This window comes from Pholcus phalangioides, unplaced genomic scaffold, assembly GCF_987345545.1.
Source record: "Pholcus phalangioides strain wild (caught in Gottingen) unplaced genomic scaffold, Ppha-v1.0 ptg000009l_1, whole genome shotgun sequence".
Classification (NCBI taxonomy): domain Eukaryota; kingdom Metazoa; phylum Arthropoda; class Arachnida; order Araneae; family Pholcidae; genus Pholcus; species Pholcus phalangioides.
Genome location: NW_028301602.1, coordinates 36,040,265 through 36,053,826, shown reverse-complemented (window position 1 = coordinate 36,053,826; position 13,562 = coordinate 36,040,265). Strand labels below are relative to the sequence as shown.

At 35.9% G+C, this 13,562-nt stretch overlaps 1 protein-coding gene across 2 annotated transcripts in view; it reads right to left on the bottom strand.

Moving 5' to 3' along the window:
• spri (Src homology 2 domain-containing protein sprint) overlaps positions 1-13,562 on the bottom strand; it is a 124,567-nt gene that overhangs the window by 38,728 nt on the left and 72,277 nt on the right. For both annotated transcript variants that reach the window (XM_089236033.1, XM_089236031.1), the window contains exon 3: positions 4,034-4,161. In XM_089236033.1, the coding sequence (XP_089092159.1) occupies positions 4,034-4,076 (43 nt within the window). In that variant the 5' untranslated portion in view covers positions 4,077-4,161. The remainder of the gene's footprint in view (positions 1-4,033; positions 4,162-13,562) is intronic.

Here is a 13,562-nt window from a genome sequence, read left to right as displayed (position 1 = left end):
GGGAGAGACGAAGCGGGTTATAGAAAAGGGCGGTGAATTCGGGGAATGGGCAAAACCATAAATACGCCTCTGCTAGTACTGAATTGGAAAAATGCTATTTACTGCATAGTACGGAATTTTTCAACCAGTGTGTTGTGAGAGGGTCTTAAGTGGTGCCACGAAAAATTTCAAATAAAAATAGATTCTCTCTAAAGAATTCAAAGTTGAATATCAAAACAAAAATTGATACACCATACGAATCAATACTATGAAGTTTATCATGATAATGAAAATGAAATTAAAAAAAATCTGAAAAATGTTTTTACACTATTTTTACGTGATAACACTGTATCGAAAGTACCTGAACTGAAAAACAAAACCTGGATGAGACGTTTATATTGGCGAGATAGGGTTAAAATAGAAAATACGGTAGAAACGTTTGAACTACACAGATGTAGTACAGTCGATGACGTAGGTCCTTACCGAATAAATTTTTCAAAAGTTCGATTTATTTTGTAAAATTTTAAAGAAAGTACTGTATTCTTATTGCAACTATAGCCGACATATATGAGTATTTTCTTCGGATTGGGTGAGAAATTTAATTTTTTTAGGCAGTGGTTCACAACATGTGCTCCGTGACCACTCCAATAAAATGACATAAATCAGTAAATTTAGTGACTAAATAAAGACAAAATAGCATTTTTTTCTTCTTAAAAAGAGCTCATTGAGTCAAAAAGTTTGGTAACCGCTGGTTTGACTTGTGCGAGTGCCAGCGAATTTAAATAACGTAACGTGATACAGCACGTATTCCCAAGAGATCGTTACAATCTGTCCAGGGAATTTGTTAGTGTTAGTATGCCCGACACGGGATTCGAACCCAGACCTGCACAGTCAGAAGCTAGGTCCCTAACCACCGGACTGCCAGGCGGCGAATACACTGAAATAATATTCCGTTTTATAAAGGTGCAAATAAAAGCACTAATCATTGAACAGACTATATTTTGATTACGTTTAAGACGGGTTTCAGTCTCATACAGTGTCCGTCGTAAGACAGGTTTCACTGTATTACAGAAAAGGAGAAGTGGTCACAGTAAAAATAAATTGCGAGAGAAATAAATTACAGAGGCTCGCAATTAAACCATTGAAAAATAGATATAAAATTTCGATATGATTTGGCAAATAATAGATTTAAATCTGGGAATCGATTAATGGAAAATTTTGAAATGTTACGATAAAAGCAATAATTCTGTTCTGAACATCCCACTTGTATGTGGAACCAGTTTTTCCGTAAATGAACAATATCAAAAATCACAACCGGTCACGATTAGAATCTTTGGAAGAAGCTTTAAGAGTGCTCCTGTCCAAAAAAGAAAATATTCTACAAATTTGTCAAGCTCAGATATCTATCTAATTGAGGTCGGTATTACATCATAAAAGTTTTCCAAAAATACTCTTGTAAACTTGATAAATGCAACCACTAAGCTTATTATTTGCATTTATAAAGTGTAATTCTGGCCTATATTTTGTTTCAAAGCTTTTTCAATTATTTTTTTATTATAAATAGCAATAAATTGCATTGTCATAATAATTAATGAGAGTAATTAATTAATGACAATAATCAATGTTATAATTAGTGATTGGTTAACGTTATTATAATTAGTGAATTGATTAATAATTATTGAGTCAAAAGTGTTATTTTTAAAATCTCAATTTTTAAGTGTACCATGGAAGTTCAATTGTGCTGCTGGGATGGAAAAGGTTGAAAAACGCTAGTATATAGTAGATGGCAAAAAAAATTTTGATCCCAAATAACCTCTGGTCAGGAACTATTCCATGAAAGAATAACATTTGCAGAGTAAAGCAGAAAATTCTCTACATCCGTGGTTCGCAACATGAGGCGCACGCCCCAAGGGAGAAGGGGGAGAGGCAATTTGAGAATGGGTTATTAACAGTGAACAATATATGTTGTATTTTAATCTGTATAACAGAATATTATTACCCCGTTTATGGATTCATATATAATTGAAGATTCACTATGCTAATAAAACTACAGACTAATGATTGCCAAACGATGTGCCGTGGCAGTAATTTGCGCTGTGAGCTTTTTGTCTCAAGATATTTCGAGGGAAAAATTATACTGAATTTTTTAATAATAGCCTATGAGTTCCCAACCACTGGGTCACTGTACTTAAGGGTGCACCGAAGTTCCTCGAGATAATGCAGAGGTGACACGAGATACTCAAAATTCTAATCCTCTCTCTAAAAGTCTGGATATGTATATTTTTGCTTCACTTAATTCTGAAAGTTCTTTTCTTCTCTTTTTTTTTTAAATATTAAAATAAGAGGGGGGGGGGAGGAAAAAAAACATTCAAAACACTGAGAAAAACTTCCTCTGATGAGAGAAAGACAGGGGGGCCACACGAAAAGGGGCGAAAGGAAAAGACACACGCTTCCTCTGACAACTTTAATTGCGAGGAAATGGGAACGTGACTGTTGATCGATGGAGTAAATGAGTCACGATTTCCCAAGTTGCTCCCACAAGCGAGATGTATACCAGAAGTTTTTAAAGATGGTAGCTTAAAGCGTGTTGATGGAGAAGCCGCGGCACTTCAACACTTGGTCGGCGAATTCCGTATTACCGAGCTTCAGGACTTGGAATAGAAACGTACTGTAAATGTAATTACAGTCGAGCCCACATATAACGAACGTGGAAAACATTCGCAATACCATATATTCGTTAAAAACGACGCACGATAAATACTCGAATTTAATGAGCGGAATCCACTTACAGGAGCATTTCTCAATGGTTCGTGAATAGAGGTAGGTGGCTTGAGAATATAGGAACAGGTGGTCCACCGACAGACATAAAAATTGAATTATGATGATGAAATGAAAATTATCCGCACGTATGTCGCAAACAATAATGATATTCACACATTTTTGAATAAAGTGTTAGACCCATAAACTGTTCGTCAGTAGTTTTCAAAATGTGCGTCGCTGCCCCCAGGGACGTAGCCAACCTTTGTCAGAGGCGAGTCGTCGATATTGATGTGTGCCTGTTCAGTTCTTTGAAGTAGTTCTTTGTTCGGTTATTCTGAAGATTCCTGAGGGTTCAGAAAACTGAGAAACACTGACATTATATGAAACTGCAGTTGTGCAGATTCCTCTTTTTGGAACAGTTCTGAAAATGAACAGAATCAGCGCTACCTCTAGCTAGAGATCGCTATTTGGATACCACTGACAGAACACATACACCCACAGCCTTTCTTGAAATAATACAGTAAAAGTACCTCACATTCGGACTTTGTTTCTAATAGAGACCTTTAAATTTTATGGAAATTAATCCCTTGAAAAAAAAATTTAATTCTTGCTGAGAACTTCGTTGTATCCAATATTCATAAATATGGCGATTCGTTACAAGTGATATTTTATCATTATTTCGTTATTCACAGAGACGGAAAAAAAAATTGTTATAATTGACACTCCGTTACATTCGATGCCGTCCTAAGCGGGCTAAGCCAACACCCACTAGAAAACAATTCTCTAGTAGGTGTTGGCTAAACTGTATTTGCTAAAACGTTCGAGGGAAAACGCAGCTCACTCACACAAGAGTCAAAAACCGTGCTTCCCAAAGTGGGCGATGGCATGGTTCAGGGCGACGATAGAAGCTACGGACTTAACATAGAATCCAATGGGTTCACTTGAGTTGGGGGGCGATGAGAGGAAAAAAATTGTGATGAAAGGGGGAGCAAAAAGTTTGGGAAACTATGGTCTAAAACAGCGGTTCTCAACCGGTGCTCCGCGGAGCCCTTTGGCACTCTGCAGGGGCTCCGCGGCCGCTCAAGGAAAATAAAAAAAAACAGTAAAATTTAAAAAAATAATTACAAATATTTTTAATTATCAGTAGTATAAATAGTAAAAATAAATCAGTAACTTTGATGAATAACTAAAAAATTGGCCTACGTGGCTCCGCCACAGAATTTTTTACTTAAAAGGGCTCCGCGAGTCAAAAAAGGTTGAGAACCGCTGGTCTAAAAGATTCCGAAAAACTCACTTGGCAAAGGCTTCATCCAGTGTGAACTCGTTCGTAAGTCCATACTCTTCACGAAGTGGTGACGGGATCGAGTCCGGGAAAAGGTCCTGGAGCATCAAATCCAAATCATGGGCCACACCACTAATCAACTAAAAAGGGAGAAAAATAAAAGTTAGAAAAAGAAGTTAGAAAGATATTCTGTCTATATAGAATGAAAAGAAAGAAAGAGCATTACAAAAATAACAGTCACAGAGCAATGAGCATTTCTTTTTTCAAAGTGTTATGTCACACTTTATTTCACAGAATCTATACATTACAATGTATTAGAGCTTGAAAAATGGCTTACACGATTTTTCCATCTGGTTATCATCGATAAGGAAAAGGAAGGAGAGAATCAAAGTATTTAATTAAGTGAAGCTGCTAGAGATTAAAAAAAAGGACACGGACGTGCCGATAATATAATGCATTTCTGATGGTAAAAGCGTGAATGAAATGCACCTAATGGTTGTCAACATAAAGAATTGAATTATTATTCTCTGTTAAATGTGAAAGCCACATTTATTCGCAAAAGTAAAAAAATTTAAAACAATTTCAAGTTAAAAATTTTGAATTCATTTCCAAAAAAAAAAAAAATTTTACTTTTCAAATAAAAAATTTCGCAATGATTCGCGAAAGTATTTTTCAAATCAAAATTTTTGGATTCATCCGCAAAAAACAAACTAACGATACAATTTGTTTTTCGAATTGAATAACGATACTAAAAGTAATGTAATTGGTTAAAAGTTCTAGAATATTCAAGTCCTCAGCAAAATTAATACTCATTTCGCTTCAATAAGTGTAAATTATCAAGATTTCGCAGAAAAGTGGATAAAATAAAATTTTTGCATTTATTTTCATTAAAAATGTCAAATTTCGCATTTATCGCATCTATTTCGTAAGTATGAAATCACGTATTCCTTACGTTTCCCTCGTATAAGTGTGATTCTAAATCCATATGTTAGGGATCCATATATGAGGGGAAAATTTCACCGACAAATTTTTTTCAGAATCGGGATTTATTTTGATTTCAAGTTCATTCTTTAGCAGTTGAATTGCACACAAATTTTTTCTCCAAATAAAAATTTCGGTACAGTCGGACTCGCTTATAACGAACACGAATGTTACAAATTTTCACGTGAAACGAAATTTTTCTACTTCTCGCGAATTTCGTATTGCTTATCCATGCTTATTAAACCGGTACGGATATAACGAAGTTTACGTATAGCGAATACGGTATTTTCACTGTTTTTTCCCGACTTCATAATAATATGGGGTCCAACTGTATTAGGATTTCATTAAGGAATATGACAATTGGAACAAAAATTCGAGTATTCGCAGTAGTTACCATGATGTGCGGTCGTGTGGGCATCGTGCTGGATCGTGAGGATCCAGGTTCGAAACCCGTTGATGACACAGCGATGGTCGGTTGAAGTTGGTTTTCTGCGGTTTTCGAACTTCGAAGCGAGCAGGTCTCCCCTTTAAAAAGTATCTCCGCAGAGAGAGAAGGCAGACCTACAACACGATACTGACATAACATGAAAATTCAAGCATTTACCGCCTTTACTTAAAAAATGGAAGTCAGATGGCAGCACCAGCAAGAACATAAATACGTTAGAGCCACACATAACACACATTCCGGCATGCACCAACTCCGTAGAGGAATGTGTACGAGGCGTGTGTACGATTAAGTAGAAGTAGTTTCCATCAAGAAACTTGAAAAAAGAAATGATAATAACGTGCGTGTGTGATATACGAAATTGTTTTTTGAGTGATGATGCAGAAGAATAATTTGCTCTCGACGCCGTTTAATAAACTACGTGAAATTTCACGTGCCTTTTCGCTCGCATCCAGAGGTGTAGGTAGGTAGAAACGACACGCGAGTATTCTCACACATCAAGCTTAATGGAGGGAAGAAAAAAAAACACCAGAGAGAGAGAGGTCGACCGAAATTCCTTGTGCCACGTCAAAAGGCATTCATTCATTCATTCATTTATTCCTCACGCCCCCGTGGATCATTTTTATTTTTCCTGCCGAGGAATGGCAGCAGTGAAGACAGACAGACCTTCAACCAACAGCAATCTCCGACCTATATTTAGAAATCTCGAAATTAAATCTCTACGTTAGCGAGAATAAGAAAACGCGTCACATCACGGTTGAAGCCAACTCACACTGGCATCATTTGGCATTCTTAAAACCATTATACAGGCGAATTTGGCTAATTAGAATCTCCGGGGGGGAGGAGCAAAAAAAAAAAAGTCGAATTGAAAACTCGAATTATCCAATTCATTATGTAGAACAATAATACTTTCATAAAAACTCAGTAAATCTTATTATAAAAATTAGAGTTAATCGACTCGATTAATTCGATTAAAATTTTTATTAAAAGTCTGTGAATTAATTAACTTGATTTTTTTTGAGAAAACCGATTAGATGCTTCAATCTTGAGTTGTGATGCTCGACACAACATTTTGAATAAGCGACCATATTTAAAAATACTTGAATCAATATTTTGATCAAATTAGATTTAACGGAACCTGATGATTTAAGTTTCAAATTGAGTTTGATGGGAATTTTAGACGACCAAACTTTATTGTTTCCACTATGAACAGTAAGTGCACTTTCCGTATACTTAGAAGCACCGGCCCATCTCCTCACAAATACCATTCGAGAGGAGTTTCTAGGCAAACAAGCAGCAGTGTAATCGAAAGTAGTTTCGAAATCAGTGAATAATAACAAAAAAAACAACCGATTTCATTAAAAAACGACAAGATTCAAGTGAAGAAATTACAGGTTTTGGCAATTAGGTTCAGCATATTAAATTGCTTGAAACCAGGCCGGTCATTTAGGGATGCCGTTGCCCCCCCCCCCCTGGCTTTTGAAAATACACTGAAAATTGTATATATATATATATATACATATTTGACATACAATTATGCTGATTTCAGGCATACGTAATTCGTAAATACAATTCTTACAGGGTGTTTGTTTTATTAAAGCTTTGATCAAATGCTCGCATGCACGAAATTGAACACGACCATTCAGCATAATGGTGTTCTCGAGCAAAAGGTTGAAGATGGCTGCTCTATACAGTTATTCCTTCTCGATTATGTAGAAATGATTTTGCATTGAGTTGACTGGACTTGAAGATTTATTACAGGAATCTTGCATCATGGCACTCACTAAAGCACCCAAGAGTCCTCACTGCTTGTGTAGTTTCATACTCGATTGAGAGACACTCAAACTAAATACGTTTCATTCAAATTACAGCCGAAGACTACGCTGATTTGTGCAAATGTGGAAAAATCATATAATCAACATGTCAGCAGACTTCCAAGAACTAGGTTGACAGAAACTTAGAAAAAAAAAAAGATTCCCACCAAATATACCTGAATTCTTTGATTCAAGTATATTTGAATCCACGAATAGCTTCCACGAATTGAACGCCAAAATATGTTAAGAAAATAAATTCCTAATTCAGACTCATTGCGTGCACGTGAGAACTCTGTATAGATTCTCCGAATATTTTACACGCATGTTTAGTTTTAATGGCCTCTTTCTTTCGTTATCGCCTCCAAATTAAAAAAAGGCCGACCCGTCACGCTAATCCAAATCTTAGACCCATTTCTGTCAAACGGGTCTCGAACCTCCGTTAGATTTAGTTGAAGATTACCACCAGAGAGAGATAACTAGCGTCTAGCTTGTCACGGGCATATGACTTGTGACAACTAATGAGTTCCAATCTGAAATGAGTGAGTGTGACGGCCCCAATACAGCTTCAACGCCAAACATAGAGTTGAATAAAAGAGATCATTTACGAACCAAATTGACACTTAAAAGGACAAATTGTCCATTCACGAGAGTAAATAATAATTCGCAGTAAAAATGAATGAAATCGAGAGAAATTCTGAAGAGTTTTCGCAACCATAAATGAATATGAGAAAGATAAGGACGCGATGAGAGCAATTTCAAACAGGCTAGAAGAAAAAAAAGACGACTTTTTCCGATGCTATCAAATCGTACGATGACAAGGAGGGTAAAAAGAAAAGCTCTTCATATTTCTCAGATTAACTTCATCCACACGATGATGGCTTTTATTGGATTGGACATTTTTTCCCCCTCCCCAACACAGATCGGCAGGAGCTTAATAAGGACGAATTCTGAAGCAAAAAAAAAATCCAAGAATTTCGTTGCTTCCTTCCTTCCCACCTGAAGTCACAACATAAGAGCACTAAAAGTGCATGTTTCTCTACGTATGTAAGTGTGTGAGTGCAGACATTCCAAAAAGAAATCTTATGGGAAAAATAGAAGTGCGGGAATTGTGATTCTTTTCCTTTCGCTTCCATATCCCTGCGCTTTTTCTGAGAGTACACTCAAGAAAGGATAAGGAAGCCCTTCCCAGTTCCTAACAAAAGTTATTTTCATTGATTTTGTTCCCCGGGACATACTTAAGTAAAAGACAAGCTTTCTTGGAGGAGAAACAGTACTTTCTCTCTTACTGCTGCTGCACACAAAGCTGCTTCTTTTTTTTTCCAAGCTGTCACCCCTACTAGAGGATAAACTTTATGTGTCAGTGGATTATATACAGGAGGGCTCGGTGCTTTTATCTGGGTGGAAAAATCCTCTGGGAACGTTTTTGTGGCTCTAATACATGTGTGGAAATATTAGGAAAGCCTTCTGATGAGTAAAGCTTCATTATTTCAAGAAATCAAATTGATATAAACTGGGCATGAAAAAAGAAGAAAGAAGGAGGGTGTCTCATAAAATCGTAAATGGTTTAAAAATTTATAAAAATTGAAGGAACTGTATTTGAATGCGGTTTGTAAAAATTATATTCTCACGAAGAAGGGATTTTTTTTTTATTCAGAAAAAAATATTAGTTAACATTTTTGTCGATAGAGGAGTCAGAGAAACCAATCCAGCAGGAGGGGATTGACGTGAACATTTCTTCAATCTCTTGTGTGTCCGAGCTGTTCATCAATAGTGCTCCATTCGAAAATGGTGACAGTGAAAAGCTTATGCAAGTGCTACTGACAATGAAATTCGGAAATGAGCTGCTAATCGTGCACTCTACATTTTATAGGATGCCGATTTGCATATTTTCAGTGATTTGCTTTCGTGCAGCGCCCTCTATTGAAAAAAAATTTTGAATAAATCTTTTTTCTGTGCGGAAAAATCCCCCTTTGTGAGAATAATTTTTTCGCAAATCGCATTCAAATATACCAATTCTTTCAAATTTTATGGCCTTTCTAACCATTTACGAATTTATGGGAAACACTGGTTTTATCGGAAATAAAATTTCCATACCTTTCTTTTCTATATCAAAAATATTTTTATTATGAAGGAAAAAAAAATTATGTTGGAGCATAGTAGGTAGTATTTAAACTGTCTGGGTGATAAGAGGGTGTACGTAGGCGTATTGTAATCAATGTCACTGACTTACCCAAACAAAGGCAATCCGAGTTTCCATTTAAGAGGAAATGGGAATTCAATCCATCAAAAATTTAGCTTTTAAAAAGTAGTTTTTGATGTGGAGAGAATTATCAAAACTGTAAGAGTTTCTGTTAACGTTTAAGACGCCCATTTTGTGCGCATATTCCGAAGACGCGAATTTCTCTACTTAAGGAAAAAAAATATTACCGTATAATCAGCATATGAAAGTATCATTGATCAATATATGAAATCTAAAGGAATGGTGGGGGGGGGGGTGTTTGTTCTGTTTTTGTTGAAAGAAATACCAATTACTGTCTTCGCATCTCACGCCGTCTACGAATCCTCAAAAGTTATTTTTACACAAATTAATTTTTAAGAAAATCTTTATACAAGAAGCAGCGGTATATAATCCACCTTTAAGAAGTTCTAATGTCTGCATAATTCGTGAATTAGACGAAGGAAAATACGGTACTAGAAAAAATCTTGATTGCATTCAACGGTTTTTGGGGTCAAGTAAAGATTGGGAAGGGGGGGGGGGAAATGGCCTGATCACAATAAGAGAGTGAGGATTAAAATGCATGTACCATTATGTGATTGAAAAAAGAAAGCCAAATTTGCTTTTCTGAGTGGAAGAAAAATATATGGAAAAAGAATTTAACCACTTTATTATCGAACTCTTACTTCTTTTCTATCAGTATTCCTCTTTTACGTTTGTCAATTTTCTTTTTATTGTGAAAAAATGAGATGTAATAAAAATGATCTAATATTACTCGACACTATGACTGCAACAGTAATAATATTAAAAAGAAAACTTAGCCGACATCATATTTATGTTTCAAAATGACACACGAAAGAAGATGTACTGTACATGGCAAAGGTGGGAATGATGTATCATGTATGTGTTTTAGCAGTGTATTTTACTTTTATTTCTACAGCTTGTCGGATGTAACCGAGTTCAACAGTATTTATTTCTCGCTGACACGAAATCGGAAATAAAAGTGTGGAGGTCTGAACTAAATATATTGAATTATTCCATAAAAGCAATAAGGAAATCAGGAGAATTAGCACATTTTCTCGTGTTTTCAGTCAAGGATTCTAAAATATATTTCATACACAGTGAAACCTCTCGATAAAGATAATATATATGAATTGACATGCCAAATGTAGGTATAAAACAACCAACATATTTTAATCCCGTTTTCGGGAGCTAACTTAGTTCCGGAAATGGGGAGGGGGGCACTTACGCTTCTAATAAAAAAAGGGCGTTTCTCTGCAACGAAACACATATGGAATTCTCAACTTCGCCTTTCATGAAGATTACCGCAGCTTTCGATTCGGCGAAATAAAATACCAGTACCAAAAATAAGACAAATCTGAGGATTTTGGGTTACTGAGGCGCATTTCCGGACAAGGAAACACGACCACTAGATGAAAACAAAAATATCCTTCACTATTTAGAATGATGAGGGGGGAAAAAAGGGGGGTAGGACGTGCGTCACATGACTCATATAATTCAACAATTCAAACATAATTCAAAAGGACGAAAATGCCACAACTGCAATAAATACGCACTAGAGGTCAAATACCTTTAGATAGGGGTACATGACCTTATATACTATTATTTAGTTATTCTCCACGTAAATAACCATTACAAGGAGGAGGGGAAAAACAAATTCCTTGCAATTAATATTGTCGGTCATTTATAGCCGAAAATTGCATAATATAAGCTTTGAATTTTTAACCCCTCCCCCGAATTGTTTATTTCTCAACTGAACACACAGTATTAAAAAAAAAAGCACCAAAAATGGACCCCCTCCCCCTTACGGTTTAGTTTGAGATTACATCAATGAAGATGAACGAATTCAATTTCTTTACAAAGACGTACATCTACATTCTGCAGGTAAACACGAAGCAACTAATTATTTATTTCAAAATGTATATCTCTCTTCCAAAACAAATAATTCAAAGTTACACGGCTTAAGTCAGAAAAAAATCACCACAATTTTCTGAAACAAACCGCTGAGATATATAAGCCATATCCAGAAAATTTTTTAGTAGGAACGCCGCGAGGCTTTTTACTGGCAACTTCGTATAAGTCACTCGAAAATTCAAATCAAAAAGTGCTAAAAAATTCTAAAATTTTGAATAAAATTAAATTTTGTAAGTTTTCAACTTAGCATCGTTGAGAATTACATTATTATGCTGATTAAACATTTGATATTAACCTCTGGAGCAGAGGTTCTCAACCTGTATTAGTATATTAACAATAACTACCTGTTGCGACATAAATTCGAAATTTAGTTATTGATTTACTACTACTACTTCACCAAACACCAACTCTGGCCATATCGCTATATTGCAATTTACTGCCATTAGTGAGATGGGGCGCTGTGAAGGCGCTGTCTATCGGTGGTCGCCTCGAGTTCGTTAGGGAAAATATCTTATCTAGATACCACCATGCCACTCGGGCACATTGATTTACTACTGACTTTTATTGATTTATTACTGATTTTATACATGTGATTAGTCTTGATAAGATCCAAAAAAAGGATATGGTCTAAAAATGTTTAGAATCACCGCACTACAGTATTATGTTACTTAATATTTTATGAGAAACATCTTTGAACTGGAACTCGTGCTGTCACCTATCAAATAAAAGTGTTATAATTCTTCGTTTGAAATTTGTGACTGGTTTTTGATTGATGTGCCACGTGAAAAAAAAAAAAAAAACCAATGTAAAATATGTTATTAGTAAATAATTTGTAAGTAATAATATTAGTTAAATCATCAAATTTACCTCGAAATTTTAAGTTATTATAGTAAAATAATAATAGTAAAAATCGTAAAAAAATGTTCTCAGCTTCACAAATTTTGTTCCATTACAATCACAAAAAGCTAAGATTTAACAGACTTTGTGAGTTTTACTGACAGTGTTTTACAATACACAAATAACGGGCCGTTCAAATATTACGTCATCATCGATGGGGGGGAGGGGGTTTCCGATTTGCTTACTTTTGATGACAAGGGGGGGAGGGGGGTTTGGAAGATGCTTACGTCATCAACCACATATTTTTTAACCAAATATTTTTAATGACATCTTATTCGGTGCGCAAAAAACGAGAAAAACCTTTCGATAGTTTGTGGGCACTTGAAGTAACACCCCTCCCTCCCGCCATTCATAAGCCACTTAAGTGATCTCTAAATGTTTCTCGGATCCAAGTGATCTGGAAATGCGTCTGGGCCGCTTAAGGGCTCTGGAACTGTGCCACACATCACTCAAGTGATCCATAATTATATGCCGCGGATCACTTAAATAATCCGAGAATGTGCCGCGGGTAACTGAGTGAGGTAGAACCGCACTGGCGGCCATTTAAGTGCTCTAAATCTACGTCACATGTCACTCAAGGGATCTCTAAATGTGCCACGGATCACTTAAGTGTTCTGGAACTGTGTCCCGGGTCATTTAGGTGATCTGAAAATGTGCCACGGGCCACTTAAATGTTCTGAAAGTGTACCACGAGACACTTAAGCGATGTGTAAATGTGTCGCTTAGTTCATTTTAACAATATTAGGTTTGAGGAGGGCAGGCAGCATCAGACAACCCCCAAGGCCATATTTGGTCCGTGGGCCAAGGCCTTCATGCGATTTACCATTATATGGCTTAGAGGGTGGGTCTCAATGAATTTATTAAAGATAAATTTTGAGTTCATAGCCTTCAAATAACATTGAAATTAACAGAAATTGATTATAATAACATACAAAGGTATTGTCTTCCGAAATTTCAAATTTACAAAAAATATATTTTTTTGCATTAAAAAAATAAATTTTTGATCGTGGGAAAGGGGCACGAGTCCCCCCTATGGCCCCCTCTGCGGTGCACGTCTCTGATCAAAATCAAAATTAACCTTGATTAACCAGTTGAAAATTTTAATCGATTCCCAGCCTTATCAAAAAGTATTACCTAATATTTTATAATATTGCCTTTTCCGATGCGGCACATAATTCGAAAACCGGTTGCTAATTTCAATCGAAGAATTATAACAGTTTTATTTGATGGTAGGCAGAATGACTTCCAGTTCAT